Source organism: Lycorma delicatula, chromosome 2 (assembly GCF_047948215.1).
Source record: "Lycorma delicatula isolate Av1 chromosome 2, ASM4794821v1, whole genome shotgun sequence".
NCBI lineage: Eukaryota > Metazoa > Arthropoda > Insecta > Hemiptera > Fulgoridae > Lycorma > Lycorma delicatula.
This window is the reverse complement of record NC_134456.1, coordinates 58,063,672-58,088,425: the sequence shown is the minus strand read 5'-3', so window position 1 is coordinate 58,088,425 and position 24,754 is coordinate 58,063,672. Positions and strand designations below refer to the sequence as shown.

Sequence of the window (24,754 nt, the reverse complement as noted above, 5' to 3'; positions counted from 1 at the left end):
CTTTTTTATTTGTAGAAATAAAAGTTTTTTCTTTTTTTTCTTTCTGTTTATAAATTTTCACTATTTTACTACTCTTATTAAATGAATTTGTCCAATACTCTATTGTTAGTCAGTCCTGTAATAATTATAAAATCTATATATATAAAAATGTTAAGTTCGTTTGTGTACGGGTTCAACAACTCAAAATGTTTTGCACCGATTGAGCTCAAATTTTAGCACGATATATAACTCGCATCAAAGATTGTTTTTATCTGTTTTTAATAAATCTATCTATCTATTTTTAATTTGTACATTTTTAATTTGGAAATGTAAAGCAAGGAAAACCAATCAGATTAATGCAAGATGGCCGCTGTCAAACACAACGACCAATCACAAAGAGACCGTACGGCCGTTGCCAATGTAAACAAAATAACAACTGATTAAGTAACAAATTTCTTTGAATTATATTTAACACCTAAAACATCTGTATTTTATTTTTAAAAAAAACACCAAAACAAAAAGAAAAGCCACCAAGAAGGACAACTGCAGTTGGTGATGATATGAATGATTTATAGCGTATGAAGATGCCATGCCTGACCGGGATTCCAACTCGGAACCACCGGATTAAAGTCCGAGACGTTACCACTCGCGCCACGGAGGCCAGCAAACATATTCGTTAGGAGCCGAATAAAATCACGACTTACCAATATGGCGTTCTGTGTCAAACCAATTTTATACGGACTATAATTACTTTTAATACGCGATACCCTTTGCAATGATTGAACATTAACTTAAACCTCTTCAAAAATTATTCCTTTTGAACTAAGCCACATTTTGATATTATTGTTTTTCTATAACACAATTAAACGAAAATTATTATCTTATCATTAAACGAAAATTCTTTTCGTTTAATGATAAGAAGCGTTGTCGAAGACAATAACCGAATTCTCTTCCAAAGGACATAATACACCGCTAAACTATTTCTAAATAATTCAAATTAGTGTAATTTTTTTACGAATCCCGTTTTTATCAAAATCTCACCTTTTTCTCAATTGACCTGCGGGGTTTTTTTCTTTCGAGACCGTAATTCATTAGTAGATTCAAACTCGAGAATCACGTTGTACACTGAAGCAGCACAATTTCTACTTACGTTAGCAGTTTTTAACATCTGAAATCAACGCCGTTTGATTATTCTGTAATTTGCAAGCATTACTCTGCTTTTGTAAGCATTTAAAATGATGTGTGTTTTCGCACGACTTAAGGGCTTTTTTTCGCAGCCCACAAATCTTCTTTATATATAAAAATGTTAAGTTCGTTTGTGTACGCTTCAAAAACTCAAAATGTTCTGCACCGATTGAGCTCAAATTTTAGCACGATATATAACCCGCATCAAAGATTGTTTTTATCTATTTTTCGCATCAGTCACATACCCGCGACCGCGAGAAAACAATTTTTTTAACGGTCAGTTGTGTACCAGTGACCGCGCCATCTTCCGGAAGCGAGGGGAACACTCGCCATACTAACTAACAACAACCGCAGTCACATGTGAAACAATACCTGTTCCCAATTACATTGTTTATTAACAAACAAAAAAACGTATCCACTTGCATCTGATTCAGATTATTATACAATCTGAATAAAATATTCACTTTAATCAAGGTACTTTTGTGTGATCGTGTCGTGATTGAGCTGCGCCTTTCACCAAGCTCTGAATTTATTAGAAAACGACCAACAGTGGGATATATGTATTAATGACACGTGCAACACTGCACATCCAAACCAAATTCGCGCATTATTCGCAATTATATTGACCGCTTGCTTCCCTTCATCTCCCACAGAGTTATGGGAAAGATATCGATCGCATATGGCTGAGGATATTTTGCATAGAGTACGCCTAGAAAATACCTATATGACCATGGAATTTACAGAAGGCATTTACAACGAAGCATTGATAAATATTGAAGACAAGTGCTTAGCTATTGCAAATAAAGTTCTTAGTCAATTGGGAATGCCACCCGAGCTGCGATTGCTTCATTTGATGTGGATTTACGCCGTGAACAGAGTTACAACATTGGGGATCTTCAGTCATATGTCCTATCAAACATTCCCAAATTAACGCGTGAACAGAAAGGCATTTATGATCGCATAATGCAAATGATAAATGACGGAGTTGGGGGGACCTTCTTCTTGGATGCGCCGGGAGGAACTGGGAAAACATTCCTCATTAGATTGATTCTAGCAACGGTTCGATCAAAAAATGACAATTATCCTGTTGCGGAATATTAATCAGCCCCAAAACTCTGCAACGCCACGCGACTTGCAGTTAAGAAATTGATGAATAACGTAGTGGAAGCATCGATTTTAACGGGACCTTTCAAAGGTGAAGATGTCCTCATTCCTCGAATATCCATAATCCTGACCGACACCATTTTAATTTAAAAGATTGCAATTCCCAATTCGATTGGCATTTGCAATCACAATCAATATAGCTCAAGGTCAATCTTTAGAATTGTGTGGTTTAGATTTAGATGCGGATTGCTTCTCACATGGGCAACTGTATGTTGCGTGTTCCCGAGTCGGCAAACTAGATAGCCTTTATATCTACGCAGACAGTGGAAAAACAAGAAATATTGTATATCCACAAGTATTGCAAAATTAAACTTCAATGAAACGTATGCTTTGTTTTGTTTCTCATTTCTCATCCGTGCAACCACAATGTGCCACAACGAAGCATGGCGGGTAGAGCTAGTAACTTAATAAATTTTACTGCGGTAATTCATTCATTCAATATCGTAACAGATATTAAAACAAAACTGTTTTCGATACAAATAAATCGATCCTGAAAATACTATCGATTATCCATTTAGAATCGTATATATGATTTTTTTTGGTCTTGTAGTTACAATTAAACATAGATATAGGAAAAAACCGTGGGTCAAATCAAATAGTAAACAATAAATTGTCAAAATAAGAAGAAGTTTGAATCCTACATATACCCCTTAGCGATTTATTGATTTTTAAGCCAACTTTTCTTTTGTTATTGTTTCAAGGAAGGTTAATTTCGTATTAAGATAATTTGTTTCGTAAATTGAATATAACATATAAATAATAAATTAATTAAATTTATATTTATTTCTCTTATTGAATAAATTTGCATTTGGATCTTGATGAAAATTTTGAGAATGTGCAATCTTTAAAACGTGCCTAAACCGATCTAAACCATATTTAATTGGGAAAATTTGCCGATATTTTATTCGATTTTCTTGATCGATTTTCGTCATTAAAAAAAAACATTTTTACACAAGAGGTAATCAATTTTGGACTCCTAATAATAGCATTCCAAGTCACCCCCTGCCAGGGCAACCGCCCGGAGGGCCTAGTTGCAGCGGCGTACCCTGCAACTAGTATCATTAATAATGTAATTAACATTTATTATTGCGATTAATTTAAATATAATTGTAATAATTATTATTTCCAGCTGACTTTAATTAATGTTAACTAGAGGCATGATTGTTCTTAAAATTTTTAAATTTTATTTTATTTTGTTACCCTCAGTAACACGTAAGTTCCCCTTTTAAATTAATTAATTACATGGCAACAATAAGTTTGGTATTAACCAACTTAAATAGAGTTTCAATGATTCGAAAATTAATTTCAATGATCGTTACAATAGATTTTAGAGGAGTCCTGACTGCAGGCATATTTTGCGCTAACTTATTGGTGAATCCTAATTGTATGATAAAGTTCTTTTTGCATATGAACAATCAAAATCATATTAAAGTAGATTTTTAGTCGACGAAAGAAGAGAATTTCTCAATTCAATCTATACGTATGTTATGCGTGTTCAAATCTTACAATCAAATGCACCGGTTTCAATGAATCATATTTGGTTTTTGTTTCACAGCGGATGTTCCTCTGATGATTCTGCTAATAATTTTCTTCCAAATAATATCAATGTAAAATACATTTAATGAAAATTTATATCGATATAAATGATTTTTAAATTTATTTTTTGTCCTCATTCTTTGTACTGGATTATTATAGCGTAAACGACCTTGGTACACAAAGTATTTCACGCCAAATTTGAAGAAATTTAATGCACATTTCTTTTCTTTTTTTATCGAGATGAAGGTTTCTCGCCTTTGGCTTTTCTTGCTAACGCTTTTTATCACAGCGATTTATTTTTTATACTATACCCGAATCAGTGCTTTTAAATAGAAATAAAAGTAGAATAGGGATATCGCTGTTATCCCTAAGGTATCTTAATCTTACAATCAAAAAAACATAAATATACATACTTATATGTATATAATACGTATATTAAAATAATTTATTTTTTAAGATAAATAAATTCAAGACAAGTTTTTTTTTTATAAGTTGTTGATAAGTTTTTTTAAAATTAGACAACGCTCCTAAAGTCGAAATTTAAAAAAACCGAATAATTTCTGTTGTATTTTACTTTCTACTGCGATTCTTATGCCGCTTTTTTATTTTTTAAGATTTTATGTTATTAATAATGAAGTCTGAACCCTTAAAGTATTAGTTTTATGTTTATAAAAAACCAACTTCCTAGTAGCAGTTGATTAGCTTAAGATAAGATTAGTTTATTGTAAACAAATATAATACAAATTAAATTAAATATAAATAGATAAATTACAAGCATTTTTATCAGCATGAATTTACGCTGCTAAAAAATGAATCATGTTTTAATTATACCATTTCAATTAAAATACTTTATTTAAATTTGTATTTAAATGGATTAAAACTAAAAAATATTACAGTTTATTTATATTTTTAAAGTTAACTTTAACTGTAAACTGACCGTTCATTATTTGGATGTTGAATAAAAATCCTATCTTTTTTTTTTTAAAAAAAAACAGCAAATTTTTTTACTGTAAATTTCTTAAATAACCATAAGAAATATGTAATGTACATTCTTGATATTCAAGGAATGTTTAGAATTAATACATTTTTTCCCTTGCGCTTATAGAGGAGTTTCGAACATGTATTCCGATTAAAATATTAATAAATGTTGCACTTTTCGGCTTTAAGCAATTTTATTTGAATACGGTTTTACTAAATTCATATGTATCTTCATGTGTGTCTGCTATAGGAATATTTTAAATAAAACAGAAAAGGATTGAATTTATCTTCTGCAAAAGAGTAATGAAATTACGACAATCTTATTCTGTAGATGCTGAGATTGAAAATGTTGGAAGTGAAAAATTAATACCACTTGAATGAAACAATATCAAGCTAACGTTTGTCTTCAATCTGTAATTGATTTTCTTATGAAATTTCTTGCTGTAGCCAAATTAAAAAGGAGAAATAAATCTGTCAAAAATTTAATTTAATTCGGATCATCGAATGAATTGTTGTTATAGTACTTTCAGCGAAAGAAATTGCAATACAATTTTACAGTCGGGTTTGAGATTATACAAGGAAGTGCGTCAAGAAATTTGCCATAATCATAACCGAACTATTTCATTTAATTCCAAAGATTGTTTGTTTTAATTATGGTTGTGTAGATTTATTTTACTAGATTAGTTGTTAATTTAAATAAACAGGAAATAATTAGTTTTTTTTTTAAGTAGTCAAAATATGTAATTTTATTTCTTTTCTACATAGTATATTAGTTATTTAAAACATGATTATTTAATTAAAAATATTATGAAGTAGCAATTTACACTATAAATTATTTTTCAATTAATTAGCGATCTTTTAAAGAACTAAACATTTACAAATAATATTTTACTATTGATCTTGGCAACTGAAATGGCTGTTTTATAATTATAATGCTTCATCAACACATGACGAATTATTAGATGACGATTTTTCTTCTAGAAAGATTACTATTTCACTGTCGATTACGTTTTATTAAATTAAAATATTACCTTTTGTTGTTGGAAGATTTTATGATTTTTAGAAAACAATCCTTTCTTAAAAAACAGTATATTTGGTCACTAAATTAATTATTTCTTTTGTAAATGGCAATTTATTTTTTAAACCCTATTTTCGTAATATCCACTCAAATCGTTCTTATTCTAATTTGTTTGTCTTATTTTAAAAAGGGTTGAAACTTTCTAAACAATTGAACAAATATTTTTTAATATTAAAAAATCTATTGTAGTATTTTTGTAGGTAAGTTTAGTAACAGTTTTTTCTATTTTTTATTATTTATTATTTATCTATTTTTTTAAAAAGTTTTATTTATATTACAGTAATTTTTGTTTCTTGACGAAAGAAATGATATATGCGAGACTCTTACAGAGTAATTTACAATTTCACTATAATTGTTTTAATTAATTTAATTTTTTTTAGATTTTTAATTTTTTAAGTCGACGTAAATATTTAAGTTTGGAAAATTATTTTTATGTGGCGCCGTCTTGAAATTAAAAAAGAATTGGATATTATTCTTTACTTTGTATTGTGTTTTTTAATAATAGTTTTGTTATTCTTTAAAGTCTATTTTATTTGTAATCAAGAAAGATATAACTAATAGGTACTATGAAGTGAATTTAACAAGAGCAGTAATCATTTAGTTTAATATATACCTTGCTCAGCATGTATGCACATGTCAAAATTTTCACAGTTCTGACATTTGAAATCGTGTTATAAACACTTTATTTGTATGAGTATACCTTAATGACGTATGTGTGCTTTTAATCTAAGAACTATGTAGAACAATATCAGTTCTACTATTCAAAAATTTCACTTCATTTTCTCTATTTAACAATTATAAAGCATTATATTAATTATATATTTTTTAGAAGTTAAAATATTTTTCAAAATTAAAATAAAACTTATAACACATAAATTATGTAACTAAGAAAAATCGTCTGAAAAAATTTTATATAATTCAATTATAAAATTATTAACTAACTTGTGTATAGTTCATTCGGCGAGTATTTTTCTGGATTTCCACTAACAGTTAAAACGAATCTATTATCACCAACTGATTTAGGAGCAATAAATCCCTCTGGAGTTCTGTCACATCGTGTGGCGTTGGTGGTACAAAACGAGGTAATCAGTAGAGCAGCTGTCGCAATCGTCAGTTGAACTCCACCACGCATCTTGCAATCCTGTTAAAATAGAAAAATTTTTTTAAATAAATAAAGTTTATTTTATGTAGTCATATAGTCTTAATTATCTCTTTAAATCTAACTACTACTCGTAAAATTATACAAATAATTAAGCAATAATTTTTAAGAACAGAAAAATTATCTGAAAGAGATTATCCTTTACAAAATAATGTAGATTGCTGTAAAAAATTTTTATAACACAAATTTTTAAATAAATATTACGAAGTATTTTTTTGTCTTAAGAAAAAATTCTGCGATTTTTTTTCATTCAGCAGATCACAGTATTTTTATCGTCTCTTACTACATGACTTATCACAACTATTATTTTCTATCATATGTTAGTATTAAAAAGTACTTTCTTTTATCGCATGAGTTACTTTGCGCTAGAATATTTGTCTCTGTTGTGTTTTTTTTTTTTTTTTTTTTTTTTTTTTTTTGTTTAATGAGATTTTAGAATCATACTTTTAATCAGAAGAGTGCTCTGAAAGTAGAGAGAGTAATTTTTCGAGAATTTTAAGATATTTTTCTACTGATTTTGATGTTCTCAATTTCGTTTGGCTCATAGTCGTTCCGGCACTAAGTTTAGGAATGCATTATTTTTAAGTACAATTAAGAAAGTTAGTAGGATTATCAGTACTTAGTCATATTCAAGTACAATTAAGGCATTGGTGGTACAAAACGAGGTAATCAATAGAGCATTAATTAATAATTAATGCTCTATTATCTAACAACTGGAGATATCTGATCCTTTTATGATAAGGCTGCAGTTTTTTATATTTTTAATCTTAATGAATGCTGCTATTAGTTGCCTTTTGTGTGTCACTATTTTTTTAGGGGAAGATAAGTTACAGGATTTGAGAGAAAGCAGATTACCACATTAGCAGGTTGAAGGCAAATAAGGGTTTTTCTTGCAATAAAGAAAACTGATATTGCCCAATGCCTTTCTATAATTTGAAAAGCACATTATATAATATATTCTTGCTGCTGTATGTGTAATTAAATTAAATATATTTTGCGGCAGCCCACGCAGCCTCAACGTTTCGTTTATGCCTACTTTTTTAAACATGTTAAAAAGATTAGTGGATTTGTAGCGTTGATTTATGAAAAAATATTATAGCGATTCAGAAAGAAACATTAGAGAAAAGTGTACTGACCAATTGTAATTATAATATATATGTATGTGTTAGAAAACAACTGTACCGAAATTGAATCCGATTCTAAATATTCGAATTTGTATGAAATATTTTTGTTATAGCTATATCTGTTTATGCACACCCTTACTTCTTTATCCTAATACACTAGTCAAAATCCCCTCCGTTACAAACGTTTTTCTCGTGAAAAGAATAAAAGATCCAATTATATTTGCAATTGGGTACAATATTTAAAAGTAAATTTATAAATAAAAATGCAGTTTCAAGTTTTATCACTACCTCACAATAAGCTGTAAGCTCAAAAGAAAACAAAGTTCGCATATTGTCTGGTTTCAGGACAAAATTTCTGAGAGACTGGCGTTGATGATTATTTTAAGCGATGTGGCATTAATTAAAGTGGTGTGTTGCGTAGATTGAATTAGGAAGTCCTCTTTAGTAACCTAACATTTTCTCGACTATAGGTGGGCTATTTTTTTCCGATACCGAATAAGATACAGAATTTCTGAAGAGGTCTCTAGACTACTGCAAGATGTTCGCAACAAACCGCAAAATAATAATTCGCACTTCTAGAGTTGCCTGTATCCTTGGTACGGGACCAATGAGTTACTTACACAAAATCACTCTACATAACCGAAGATGCAGGTTCAAGGATAAGGAAAACGTATAGATTTAAAGAAAAGGTCTACCGACAGACAAAGAGAAAAGCAGCCCCACTCAAAGAAGAAAAGCAAGGCCTACTCAAGTCAGATGTGAATATACATCCTACTAAAATTTGTTAGGATATGGTGATATCTTTTTCCAGAATGGAAGCAGCACATAATTGATAAACTATTTTGACCGGCTGAAATATATGATAGCAGTAATTAATTATCTTTCAAATTTCAAAAACGTTTTCGCCTAGAAATTCATGGCCCAACCTAAAATTGTGTGGCATGGTATTATCTAAGTGAACTATAAGAACCAAAAGAAAAGTTATTACAAAACTACGTAACTAAACGTTTAATCAGGGACCAAAAGTAAAAAAGAACAGCCGCCGTTATAATATCAACAGTAACGAATTATTTCTTCTCATTTAGAATAAAATTATAAAGATTTGTCTATATCAATCAGAAAATTTAATAAGCCTGTTAAATACATTAAAAAAAACAAACTGTAATGTTTTGCTTTTTTATTGTTATTTTTAAACAGTTCCGATTGCTACGACTGTTGTGGTAATTATCCAAATAAATGCTGCAGGATACATTTATACCCAAAGCGAAGGAAAGAATGATAGCATCTCAGTTTTCATCCGGAAGTTCCCGAATTTGAATCCTAGTCATTCTTAAAATTAAAATAATTGTTTAACATATTATACTTTGACTACACAATTCTATTCTGAAGATTTGACACTAGAAGAAATTCCAGTTGTTTTGACATGAGTTTAAAAACAGCAGTCTATTAGTTAACAGTAAATTTTTCTAAATCCAAAATAATTACCATATAATTGTAAACCGTACGGTAATAGTCTCGCAGATATCATGTTTTCCGCTCAAAATACAAACATTGCTCTAATATAAATAAAACTGTTTTTAACAAAATGTACTGATATCAAAAAAGGTAAGACACTACATTTCCATTATCAAAACCTGTTATTAATTTATAATTTTGTTCAAAAAAATTCATGTTAAATGTATGTAATAGACAATATATATATATATATATATATATATATATATATATAACAATAGATAATAAACAATGTTTAAGCGTTCCATATAATAAGCAAAAAATAGAAAAATTAGTTACAAAACTCTTACCGGCCCGATTTTATTTATAAAACAACGAATAATCATAAGAATTGTATTATTTCTGTAAATGTGATATGTATTACATATGAATGAAATCGGGCCGGTAATAGTTTTGTAACAAATTTTTCCATATTTTACTTATTATATGGAACGCTTAAACATTGTTTATTATCTATAATTGTTGTCTATTAAATATATTTAACATGTATTTTTTTTTAAACAAAGTTCTAAATTAATAAGACTTTGGTAATAGAAATGTAGTGTCTTACCTTTTTTGATATCAGTATCGTTTTGTTAAAAACAGTTTTATTTATATTACAGAAAGGTTTGTTTTTTGAGCGGAAGAAATGATATCTGCGAGACTTTACCGTACGGTTTACAATTTCATTGTAATTCTTTTGGATATCACTGCGTTTTGTTAGATTATTCTTTTTTTTATGAATTTATGACTGCTATTTTATGGATATATTATTAAAATTTATTGCCTTTCTAGAACAAACAAATATATATTTTTTTTAATTTCTCGGCCAATTTTTCTTTTGTTGATAGTATATCATATTTTTCACTTCATACCATATTTTTCTTTTTTAATAAAACTAGTATAAATGACCTTCATGAATCGAAGATCCGTTATTCCGTTAGATCCGTTACTGTTACTTCGTGATACTATTGAATTGAATATATTCTTTTGCAATTTGATAATAAATTATGGTAAATGAAGAAATATTAAATCCAAGCCGGGAATCAAACCCGAGACACTTTCAGTCTATCACTTGCTTACTCATTTAAATTCCAATGTAATGTTATTGTTTAATATTAAATTTATATCAGAAATCAATTTTTCGTCACCGATTGTGCGTATCTAATTCAGGATTGTGCTAAATTTCTAATATTATAAATTTTACGTTAATGTTAAAAGTTATAATTTAAATTACGGTCTTCTATTTTACAAAATGTGCAAATCAGATTGTTTTTTTTTTAAATATGTGCCGTACATGTTTGTTTATTGTAAGCACGTTATTTTCTGTAACTATAACTAACGGATATAGTTAACCCGCATAAGTGACAAGTTCATTCCCGACAACTGCACAGTTTTTCTTAAAGATAATAAACATCCCATACCGAGTTTATAAGGAAAACTGGAGAGTGAAATGGTTTCTATTACAATGGCTCTCTATTACCTTTACCACTGAGCAGAATTTCTTTCTTTTTTTTCTTTTTCCTTAGCCAAACCCACCATCGTGCCATCGTGTAAGTAATATTTTACAAATGAAACACTTACTGTGTACACCGCGGTGGTTGATTGTATAGATTTCATTATTACGCTTGAAGAAAACGCTTATAATGATTCTTATTATATCCGAGTAATTTTATATTCATCTCAGAAATAAGAAAAATTGGATCAGATAGTGTAAAATTCTTTAATTTTTTCTATTGTGAATGTAATGTAAGCAATGTATTATTTAAATGGCTAAATTCAGTTAGTAAATTTATTTATTTTAATAAGTATTTCATCATTTATAAATGTAAATAAATATATTTACAATATCTTTTTTCCTTCATAAAATTTCATGAAAACGTAAACCATAACTGACGAAAGAGCATGACTTTTTTTTTAAAGACAGTAAACACGTTAGTACATTTTTTAGTATGATACGTAAGTAGTTTTTTGCATTTTAAAGATTTTTTTAATTACAGTATTAAAAATAAATACATTAATGTATTTGTATGCTGTTCAGCCATACCACCAAGCGTTTTTTTTAATATGGAATTTGCAAAAAAAATTTGGGTTCTTGCCTTCAATTTTAATCTTCCTCGCTGTTGTCATCACTCGAGTTAAATTAAAAACTGGTCTACATGACTACTTAATTTCAACACATTTTTAATGTAGGAACGCGAAATACAAAATTAATAAAATTCTTTATAAGAAAAGAAAAACAAAAACAAAAAAACGAATATATATCCAACAACATCCATCTAATAATTTATTGGGAGCATAAAAAATAATTTATGTCTGTACATTAATAAAGAAATATTTTGGCTACGTATCAAATTCTTTAAATTTCTTTACAGTTATTTACCGTAATTTGCCACAAGTCTTGAACGAGAGAATTATTACTTGTAAGTGGAAATATTTGTCACCAGTTTTATTTTAACAACTAATTTAATTTATCTAATGGGGTTTAAATACTGACAGAATTTTTTCTCTTTTTACCATCTATTGCGGTTATTTTCCGGAGGCAATCTAATAAATAGTTTTATGTAAATAATATAAAGAACTAAGAACAAGGAAAAAATAAGGAAATATTATATAATCAAAAGTAAATAACTAATAAAGAAAGGTGATCTACCGTCTCGGAAGATTCACATGTTTAAAGACAGCTGGAAATTTATACTAGTTTAAATTCTGCATAACATCTACTAAAACTCTATTTTAAAGTAACTACTCTACCGTTTTCTTTAACCATTTGCAGAGATTTATCGCTAACGTTTTAAAATTTGTTTTAGTAAGAGATAATTGCACATCAAGTTTGCATTTCAGTCTCAGATTACTTTGTTAAAACTGTAACGTTCACGTTACTTACATTCAAGCAGTGCAATTTCAGATTAGAAATGTAAGGTATTGAAATTTTGATTGAAACAGTTGAATCCAAAGAGGCTTAACAGAACGATAAACCTATTTGCCGCATAGCCGATCTGGATTGATAGCATATATTAAGTCTGTAATCTTGAATATTTAGTGCTATTTAATCTTGATTTCTTGAAAGAAGTCTAAAATTTGTTAATTTAGGTGCCGATTTACTTAACACCGAAATATCGTTCTTCTTTATTTTGAGCTAGTAATTTTAGTAGTTCAACTTTTTATTCGACGGAAGCATTTTTTAATAGTGAAGTGTATTTTATTATAATTTTGTTTATTTCTATTTTATTCTAACATATTTTCTCTTTTTTTATCCGTTTACATTATTCTTTCTTTATATCTCTACTTAGGCATTACATTAAATTTATGGTGTGGTGTACTACTTCACAAATTTTAATTTTCATTAATTACAGAATATTTTTATTCTTGTTGCTACGTAAATTCATCATGACAGGATTAAAAAAAAACAAAAATTGTTTTACCGTCAGGTATTAATACAAGTAGGATATATTGCGATAAGATCTTCGTTGATCTGAAAACCGTTTATTGTTACGGAGCAACATATCTAATTATTAGTGGCAAGAAAGTTGCACGGATCTGTTTGGCACATTCTGAAAATGAAACCTCTTATTTTTAAATTTTATCTGTTCTTTGTCAGTCAAAATTTCACTCAAAATAGAAATTAAAATTGCAATTTTAATATCTTAATATATTTATTATGTATTTCGATTTTATTATAAAATATTTACTGTAGAATGAAAATAAAAAATGTGGGAGGTATCTGAAGTTGGTTCCTGCGTATCAGGTTTCAAAAAATTATTTTCAAAATCAATTTTCAAAAGTTTTCAAAACTATGTCCTTTTAAAAATTCTGTTTGTTAAAAAAAAAGTCAGAATTTTCAAACAGATGAGTACAGTCCGATTTTCTAGAGTAAACTGAAAATTGTTTGGGAATAATTGAAAATTGTTAAAATGTCTCACCTTTATAAATCTTTTGTACCATATTTTATTTTTAAATTACAGTATAAGAAGAATCACTATTATAAGACGTATTCAAAATAGTTTTAAGATAAGAGAATCGGTGGTATCATCAATACCATAAGTAATCGTTAAAGTTATTAGGTTTTTCTTTTTACAAAAAATCGTCTAAAAAGATATAAATGTACAATATCAAAATATTCATAGAAAGGTAAAAAATATTTAATTTAGGTGCTGTTATGATGACAATTATTAAAGAAAATTTGTTATCTTTCATTGTATACTATTGATTTACTCGACGTTAAATTGATAAACATATTGTAAATTCAATCCTCGGTATTTATCGTAGGAAAATACTACAAATACTTGGTTATTAGTTGTGGTACTATGGTACGTGTAACTAGAAAAAATTCAGAAATAAAAATGGTTTGTGCATATTTATCTTATTATTTTATTTTTTCACATTACAGTACCTGTTTTCTATCGATTTCCGCTCCAACGTTCATTTCTGAAAAGTATGCCGCACCAATTAACTGCAGTGTTTAAGAAATTAATGCTTTTTAATGTAATATAAATTTTCAACTACGAACTTTCATTGCATTTATTAATATTTAGACGAAAATATATAGATTTTTATAGTATTTCATACCTGCAATTTTAGTATTAATATTAAAAAGTTTAAAAAGAAGTAATGGTTTTCTTAAGTAAAAGATATATTCTGTCAATGAATAAAGTAAAAAAGATGGTCTCTATATGACCTTATGCTTAAGAATTTATAATAAAACATATTGTACCCGTTCATACGTTTTCTTAAACCAACGAATAGAAGAATATTACATAAAATATCCTATCACACTGTCTTCTTTAACCTTTCTACACCTTTTGTGAGTTATTATTTCGCGTTGTTGATTTATTTCTTTAAATGTAGCTTTTTAGCTCTTGAATTTAATAAAGCCAATTTTGAATTGAATTGTCCGGACCTTTTTAAAAAACTGAAAAAAACGATTTCTCTTCCGAAGTTTGGCAATAATTAGTATAGTACTTTTAAGCAAATTTATTACCATTCTAACTTTAAATTTATATAAAACTTCCAACCAAAATACTTCTTTTTTCAAGAGATACTACATTAAAAAAGCCGATATATCAAGAATTAAAATAATGTTTAAAAATCAATATCATGTTATAAAGTATCGCAGTAATATTTTTTCTGAACATGGGTATGAAAATATAAATATAAGCTACACTTACTCTCTGAATAATGGAAAAAAAAAATTGTAATAATTGAGCAAAATTTTCTTACGGACAAAAGTATTTCAGTCTACTTCTAACCTAGTCTACTTCTACGTCTAGTCTAAATGAGTAGATAGTAAAACAGTCTGCGTGATAAAACAGAAATTGATTCACGAATCGGATGCCACAGACTGTTAGCGCTGTATGCTTTATGTGTTATTTTTGGGTGAAAAATTGTAACCAAAAGAAAAATTTGTATTGGATGAATAACAAAAAAATCTGATGTGGACACCACATAACTTCCTTGTACGTCTACTAAATTACATATTCACATTGTTTTTAAAATGAAAAGTACATAAAATTTTATTTCATTATTAACTTCAGATATTTTTTATTTTTATTGTTATTGAATTATTATTTATCGTAAAAATTTGTTTACAATCAAAGGTTAATTATTAATAAATCAATATATTTAATTACAAAAAAATAAAAAAAAGAGATGAAGCCTGATTCGAACCGATGTGCCTTCCCCTTGTAAGGTCCAAATATTTCATTAATTAAAATTTCACTTGGCTCTAACTCTGGAACCAATGAAAATAAGTACCGTTTATGAAATATCGTTGAAAATCTCTCAATGAGGACTTATTACCGCAGTTAAGAAAAAGTCTAAAAACCGAATTGTTTTGGATTTCGGGCTTTTTGGACACTTTTGGTTTAGTCAACTGCAATTAAAAGGGGAAGTGCACAACTAGATGTTACAACAGTTCTAAATCCAAAATTTCAACATCCTACAGCTAATTGTTTTTGTGAAAGAGGTATATACGTACGTACAGACGTCACGCCGAAACTTGTCAAAAAGGATATTTCCGTTGAAATTTGCAAACCGAAATTTTTCGCGATCACAATACTTTCTTTACTTCGTACAAGGAAGCAAAAAAACTATAACGCAATATACCGTATATATTACTAATAACTTATTAATTGAATAATTAATTTATTTCAATACATTTATTTTAATAACTTATGTACTACTACAGAATTGACTTTATTCATGTTTCCCTATTACATTTTACTTGGTACCAATGCACATGTATCAGGTTCAGAGTAGGTAAAAAATTGGAATTCGGATAAAATTATTTCGGGCTGGTAGATAACATTCCATGGCGGTTGATTTAAGAATTAAAAAAATTAATTGTTTAGTACTGTATGAATTCTCTTTTAATTTAGCATTGGAAAGAAATTTATATTGGACACTTTTATAAACCCAAGATCAAGGAGGAAAATATTTCGGGTAGAAAATTGTCAACGAACATATAACAATTTCTGTAAAATGGAAACAGTAATACTCAAAAGTATGTTATATCACGGAAAATGTATCTCAATGAATTAAAATTTGGTTAATTTTCAATCTTTTTACGTTTCATTAACAAATATAAATATTTATTTATGCTTGCGGTAACGGATTTGTAACGCTCTAAATAGCATACCTTTCGTCCTGTCTTCCTTTCTCTCTACTTCTCTCTAACACATCCTACCTATCTCTTTCTCTCCCGTTTTGTAGCTGTCATAATTATAATTTATTTATGTTAGTTACTTAATTCAGCTTGATATCTAACGTTTATATGCAATGTTGTGCGGTAGTTTATCTATCCTATCAGAGATCAAACGAAACTGGAGCAGAGCGCAATATTCATAAATATAATATATTCAGCACTGGAATCTATAATTCGACCTTGCTCTTCTCTTAGTTACACAAGCTATGCAGAATTCAAAGTGGATTTCATAGTTATAGTTTATAACAGGCGGATCACCCAGATCCACTTAAAACAGATCCAATTATCTCGGGAATTAAGTCAACAAAATTAATAATAAACAAAATTAACAACTCTATTAACAATTCCTGCCACGATCTACCATTTTTTTTGCAACTGTAACTACAGTAATGATCCATTACCAGCAAAATATTCGCGTGATTTATTAGTAAAAATATTTAATTGTTGTATATTTGTTTTGCTTAAGGATCTAAACTAATATCCCGAAGTAAACATCTGAACTAACATGACGATTTTTTAAATTCTATAATTAATTAAAGTTACAAAAATTCTATAAAGTAAAGAAAAAACTTTCAGTTTTTACTTTACAAAGATTAGAACGCTATGAGTGTTAATCAATAATTAAAGAAGTTCGTGTAATTAAAATCTAATTAGTGAGGACTCAATTTAAAAAAAAAATTATTTAAAATTAATTATAGCGTAAAACATTTAACTATATTTATTTAATCTATAATGTAATAAAATATATTTCATTAATGATTAATTTTAATGAAAAAATAAAAAAGGTTTATTATGTAATAATCATCCTATGAGATTTGTAAAATATATTTTACTCGTAAATGTTTTCCATTTATGAAACTTCTTTGAAACTTCTTTGTGAGGAAGAAATATGATTCATTAAAATGATCTTTGTGGTCTTAATTTTGTTATATATATATATATATATATATATATATATATGTGTGTGTGTGTGTGTGTGTGTGTGTGTGTGTGTGTGTGTGTGTATGTGTGTATTTTAGATTTAGGATATGAACAGTTTTTATTGATTTACTTTCTTTTTTAATCTATTGTCACTGATGAGATTATGTTTTAGTAAGTTTATTAATTATTTCAATTTTATTTTCCGCAGAATATAACTATAATAGCTGCTATATACTAAAAGGGAAAGTATGGTGATTTTGTCAAAAATTGGTATCGGATTTTTTTGCAAATCCTTACGTTTTAGAGTCCAACTAGTTCATCTATCATCCAACTAGTTTAAAAAAAAAAAAAACATGTGCATTTGCGTATGTGTCACGCTGCTTTTGACCTTATATCTCAGTATTGACCAAACTAATTTTCTTTAAATTTGGTTTATATATTTCTATATATGGGAAATTGATCGATCATATTAATATTTCTTCAAAATTCAGTTATAGGGTGGGGGACACGAAAAAACCAATTTTTACTTTTTTCAGAGGCATTTAAGAGAAAAATTTATTGAAGCAAATCTATTACCTATAAAACATAAATAAATAATCCAAAACATTTTTTCCAAGAAATTCAATCCCCTCCTTTTTAAATTGAAATATATGTTTTTTCTTCTTTTTCTCTTCTCCCTTCGATTTAAATATTTTTTTTAAATGGTTGAAAAATTTATAATTCATATATATTAAGAAATGTCTACAATTTTTTTTTTTTTTAATTATAGACCCCGGATCTAAAACAGAGAAAATTTCTTTGAAGATTTTCTTTTACTTATTTTGGGCTTTATTGAAGGAGATGTTACATTTAAAGAAAACTTTATTTCAGAAAATTTTTTAAGCGTAATATACATATAGATGAATATTTTTAAAAAGTTTTCTTAAAATTTAATTCCCACCTCATAAAATATGTATTCTTTTCTTATTTTTTGGCTGTAACTCTTAATTTTTAATATAGTAACTGGAAATGTCATCAAATACTTTCCCAGCTTTTTTTACATAATAAAAGCTAACGATTTTATGTCCCATTAAAAAAAAAAAATTGTTAAGCGTTAATTATTTGTAATTTATACAAACGTTATAGAAATTATAATTCCATGTATTCTCTATTACACTGTTCTTAGAGGAAACAAACTTACCATTTAGATACTTTTGTTGTTGTCGATATCAGAACTATGAAATATAGTATTCTTATAACGGAAAATTTTGTTTACTGTATCTTCCTGTTTATTTATATTAATCTCTCTACCACCGCTCTTGGAAGTCTTATGGATTACGGAATAGATCCACAGAACGCTCCTCTGTAGAAGGCACTTTAATAACATCATTTTCTACTTTAAATAAAACTTCAATGACTACATTAAAATTAATTGGTCATGCAACCAACTCTATAGAGTGAATTTTAGAATGTCTTGCACATTCACGTCATCACTCGTTTAATCTATTTATCACTTCATTACTTACCATTAATTTCTTTATTTATTGACACATATCTATTTAAAAATCAGGATGGGAAGATGCAGAGGATAGCACACCATTAATTTCCGTTCTCTACGTAATTTTTCCTCAGGTTTACTCCCGACTACTTGACGCAATTATTAAACAGCAATTATCATCAAGAAAACCGGATTGATACAATTTATTATGGCTCTACTAACTGCGGTCCTAATATATTTAATATCGGGCTACCACCCGATATTAAAAGTTTTCGTACAATTTTTAAGGGAGTTATTGGTATGGACATGTTAGATTTACAGGTAATTAAATTGTGTTTGTACAACCAGAAGTTGCTGATTGCTGGTATACTCAGCAGACGTAAATGATTATAATGTTAAAACTACTGCAATTAGAGTTTTCGGGGTAGCACGTTATTTGACAGTCTAAAGAGCTAGTTGCGTATGTTGGAAAGTCTGGAAAGGCACACTACAGACGCTTCATCTGGGTCCACCTACCGCTTTCATGGTAGCCAATGTTCCATGCACGCAGTTCTCTAAGCATTATAATTAAGAAGTTCCGTGAAGTAGTAGTACGTTCACCGTATCAGCACGTTTGGTGACTTAAATTCCAGGTGACTTAAAACTTAAATTCCAGAAAACATTTTTCAAGTTTTTGATCTTCACCCGGTGACCGTTAGCTATAAAGCTCTTTCCAGATGTTCTGGTATCGTATACATATTAATTAGTGACATGATTCTTAGTTAATTTGTGTAAGAAGGGCTGTTAACTTGTGTAAACTGATTCTGGATTGAGTAGTTATCACTGCATTGCAGATTCGGTGGTCTTTCCTTTTAGGAAAACGTATGATGCAGATCTGTGACAAAGAACCATTGTTTTAAAAAATTATTGTACTTTTAATTCTTGTACTTTTTTTTATAATTCTTATCATCATTTGCGATTATTTTTACACATAAATATGGACCCGATATGATTTTTTTTTACCCTAAAATTTAATATTTATTGTTTATATTATTTTAATAAAATAAGGTTTAAAAAAATTACTTTGTTAATAAGAGCTTCAGAATTTGGATTAAATTTTCTTCCGGAATTTGACTTAGATTCTGTGAAATTATCCTTCGTAGAAGCAATTTCGGAAATATGATTTGTGACCACTTAATCAATTACAACCAATCTGTTACGTAGTTTTATCAGTGTGGTACTATAAAAATCATAAATTTAACAAAAATTCACAATTTTTTTTTTCATCTTTAATGTGTTAATCCTGTGCAACTTCAGGATTATGTAGTTAAAGAAAGAATTTTGTTGCTGATTACTGATAATTTTATTAGAAATAACGTTTTTAGCAAACGTGTTCTAATTTTTAAATATTATTTTGGTTAGTGATATTTAAATAATTTAAAAGCTTTTATAACAAATAATGTATTGAAATAATTAAATGAATCTTTAAGTGCATTTTATTAACTTCAAATTTATTAATCTTCCACTTTGTTATAAAAAAATGGTTAAATTCCGCATTTTTTTAAGAATTTACATTATGTATAATATATACAATTTAATTACTTTATTAGTAAATTTAAAATTCGGATTTATTTTGTTCATATGGTTGTAAAATAAACCGGTCCTAGGTTATATTTGTTTTATCGTAGTAACAATTTTCGTTTGAATATATTACTTTTAAACTTAAACATGCTAAGTTAAAAAATACACCATACAAAATAAATATGTAATCAAAATAAACTCTGAATTTTTATATTCTTTTTGACGGGGACAGTACGAGGTAAAGTATTATTATGTCATTTCCCTAAAAAATTTCTATTCTTGACCTGCTATAAAAACAAACAAAGTACGGAACAAGGACCATTATTAAATAATATAAGATGTGTTGGACCATCCCAGAGCCTACTCCAGGTTCAGATAACACGGCTCCCCCTGGGTATGGTCTGCTCTAGTGTATTCTTATAACTGGCTCAAAGCCATATCCTAAAACATTAAATGTTATTCACTTTGGGCCGTTTAGCAATTAAATACCTCACCATTAAATACTTACTACATTACGATGCTCTAAAACTTGAATAACATATTTGCTATTAAATAATATCGATTGAAAGAAACGGGATGTTTTTTTATAGATGTTGCCCAATGTGTTTACACTTTATAAATATTTTTAGATTCCTTTCATCGTTTATTGTGAATGAAAATACGCCTACACAATGAATAGATCTGTTTTTGCATACATAATGCAGCTTGATGTTAAGATTTATTTCATTCTGTCGTAAATGATAACGATATAATAAATAGTAAAAAAAATGTTGGTGTATTGTATGAATTTTTACTGTAGGTGATTATGCAAAAGAAAATTCGATCTTATCGGTAAAAACAAATTCTTATTGAATATCGAACTTTGGACCTTCGGTCAGAAAATGTTTTGATTGAACCACTAGATTAGTCAGTCAAATTATAAATTTTAATATTTGTTAAGATTATAATATTACGTTCGGTCTGACGTAACATTATTTATAATCAACACTACAGGTTTTGTTGATAAGGAACTCACAACTTATTTATTTATTATAAATACTAAAGGAGAAATTCTGATTTTGTAACTCAGGAGTCAGATTTACAAGTACAGATTATTCAGAATAAAACTAAAATTCTAAGATTGCATGACCACAACCTTCCCAGGTTTAATGGATATAATATTTATTTCGAGAGGGACCTAATACTAGTGTTAGCAAAACGAGGTTAACAAATACTTAGGTGTACAAATTAAGGTAGAGTATGAGCAGAATTAATGTATACGCCCGAGCCGAGTTCGATAATTTGCAAAAATATAGTCGATTATCCAATCTTTAGTTAAAGGTCAATGCTAGTTCTACGCTGACGGTTACTTAGAAATTATAGTAAGAAATTTTTCAAATGTTCTTAAGCTCAATGCCGCGACAAAGTTTTTATCTTATATCACTCTGACAATCCAAACAAAAAAAGTAGAAAAAGTTTTTCATAGCATCACAATCTTATATAAGAAATTTAATTAATCTGCGATGTGACATTTTTTTATCATTAATTTTTTTCACCTTTTTAAAACGATTTTACGTCTGAAAAAAAGTAATAATATATTTTTTTAAATAAATATAATAATAATAATTCGGTAGGGTTTTTATTTAATTTTAATACAATTTATGTTTCTATATAAATTTAAACTTCTGTTTAAATATTTATCAAATTTTATGTACCTGTTTATTTAAATTTATAGACAATTTCCAACTCTACTATAGCTCTCTGAAAATGAGAAACTGAACATTCCAGGTACTTTAATTTGTTATCTTTATAAAATTTTAAATATTAAAATTATTATTTATTATGTAACAGGTTCAATTCTTGACAACGGCCTGATAATTTTTCACGTATAATTTTAACTACTCATTTTTGTGGTTAAGGTATCATTAAGTATGTATCTCGCATAACTAAAAAAATTATAAGCCGTAGAATGTTGAAATTTTTTATTTAGGACTGTTATAACATCTAGTTGTGTATCTCCTCTTTTGATTGCAATCGACTTAAAAAAATGTCCAAAAATAAAAGAAAAAAATTGGATTTTGAACTTTTCCTTAACTGCAGTAATAAGCGCTCATCGAGAGCTTTTCAACGATATATCATAAGTGGTACTTATTTTCATTCGTTCCAGAATTATAACCAAATAAAATTTTAATTAATGAAATATTTGGATCTTACAAGGGGAAGGCACATCGGTCCCAATCCGACTTCATTCCCTTTTTTTAAACACAAATATATCAATTTATTAATAATTATTAACCTCTGATTTTAAAAAAAGTTTTGCAATAAATAATAATTCAATAACAATTTTTAAAAAATATGAAAAAATCTTAAGTTATTAGTGAAATAAAGTTTTACGTACTTTTCGTTTTAAAAAAAATGTGTATATGTAATTTATTAGGCGTACAAGGAAGTCATGTGGTATCCACATCAGATTTTTTTAATATAATTTTATTATTACTAAGACTCTACCAAATAATGGTTAAAACCGAAATACTTTATGCAGCAGAAAACACTTAAATTAACCGGAACTGAAGAAATTAGAGAAAAGAGCAAGGAAAATTAAGAGAAAAATAGTAGGACCTAGAAGTAAAAATAATTCAGAATTCAAAAAGATCTAACACAGAACTATATTTGGAATGAAAAAACTAACACAAATAATGAAATAACGAAGACTGCAAGTCTATGGACACATACACTCACTGTACAGATGATAATAATAGCTTATTCAAGCAGATCTTTGATTTTATAATCATTACTAATCAAAACCACATGGCTCCGGGGATTAGGAAAATATATGAAAAATGCTGAAATAAACACAGATTAACTAACAGACAAAGAATTTTTAAACGCAAGTATAAAAGCTACTCAAAAAATCAAGTATTCAGAGAATAAAAAATCATCCAATTGAACATATCAACCAATGGAAAAAATCATAAGAGAAAAAGGAAGAACACTCTCGAGGTGTGAAAGAAGCCATAAAGAAAATTGATGAAAAGGAAACACAACCAAAGTTGATTTATCGTACCTTCTAAAAGGGTTATTCGAAAAGAAAAAATATATAATAAGAATTTTAAGTATTTCATCTTGATGTTTATAATTTTGCATTTTTCTCTGTGAAAAAAAGATTACTAAAAGACCTAGATATAATACATATAGTACTCGTTTATGTATTAATAATCTATAGTACTATGTTTTTGCCGTTTAAATCATATTATACAGTTTACCCAACTTAAATTGTTCTCAATATGTTTCGGTTAAGTTCAGTCGTTAATATTCTCACCACTTAAATACGAATGATTTTGCCCTAATTATTTGGTTCAATTACGCTAATTTATGAATTAAATTTGTATCTTAAACTACCCGTATACTCCATTAACATTGTCGTTAATTCGACTGTTTGGATATCTATGAAAGTAAATTGAATGTTAAATGTAAATAAAATGTTATGAGTACGTAATTATTGATAATTTAAATATTACATGCAATTGGAATCCTTACTAATCACATTAAACTAATTTATACTAGTTTATGGTGTAACTAGAGCGTTCTCTTACTTCATTTTATGTTCCTGATTATGATAATTATCACTTGAATATTGAAGGAATATAATTGAAATAAAAATGAAAATTAAATAAAAATTGGATGCATCATCTAACAGCTAAAGTATAGCCTGGATATGCTCTGGAGTCCTCTAAAGTTGAGTTGGTGTCACTAACAACTTATTATCAAACAAAACCGAACACTAGCAGAAGTATTTTTGACATAATGTTCGAAGCTAAAAATACATGATCACGGGATAAATGTTGTCGTTAAATGGCACATAGTTTATTGATAAAAATATATTATACCGTATAATATTTATATTTAATCCTAGAAGACGTTAGCTCAACTACGTCTATATTTCGGTTATATTTAAAGAATAATTTTGCAATAAATCTTAAATTCTCCGTTATTAAACCTTAGAAAAACACTGATCTTAAACTTTGTTGTTCTTTTTTGTGGGATCATACTGCCCGTGGTACAAATAAGCTATAAGCCTTTCATTTATATATAAAAAAAAAAAAATACAAGTGCTAATAATTAAAAAAAAAAAGAAAAAGAACAGTAAGTAAATGCCTAATACAGTTAGCTAATAGTTCACTGTTAGGTATAAAATTTATTTATAAAAAAATTAAGTTAAAACAGTAAAGTTTTGTGTAGAGCCCCAGACAGACCCCATTTTCGAGGTTGAAGTACCCTCAGCCCGACTACCGAGATACACTGACAACATTAGTATCAAATTCTTAGTAAAAATAACCTTATATTGACTTGAACCTAGTTCTTGCACTATCATAGAAAGTTTTAATAACAGCTTATCATAAATTATGGTAATTACCTA

The 24,754-nt window shown here is 28.0% G+C and overlaps 1 protein-coding gene across 7 annotated transcripts in view; it reads right to left on the bottom strand.

The window, feature by feature from the left end:
• Positions 1 to 24,754, bottom strand: part of LOC142318828 (spondin-1-like) — a 173,864-nt gene that overhangs the window by 119,037 nt on the left and 30,073 nt on the right. For all 7 annotated transcript variants that reach the window (XM_075355352.1, XM_075355350.1, XM_075355356.1 and 4 more), the window contains exon 2: positions 6,863 to 7,061. In XM_075355352.1, the coding sequence (XP_075211467.1) occupies positions 6,863 to 7,052 (190 nt within the window). In that variant the 5' untranslated portion in view covers positions 7,053 to 7,061. The remainder of the gene's footprint in view (positions 1 to 6,862; positions 7,062 to 24,754) is intronic.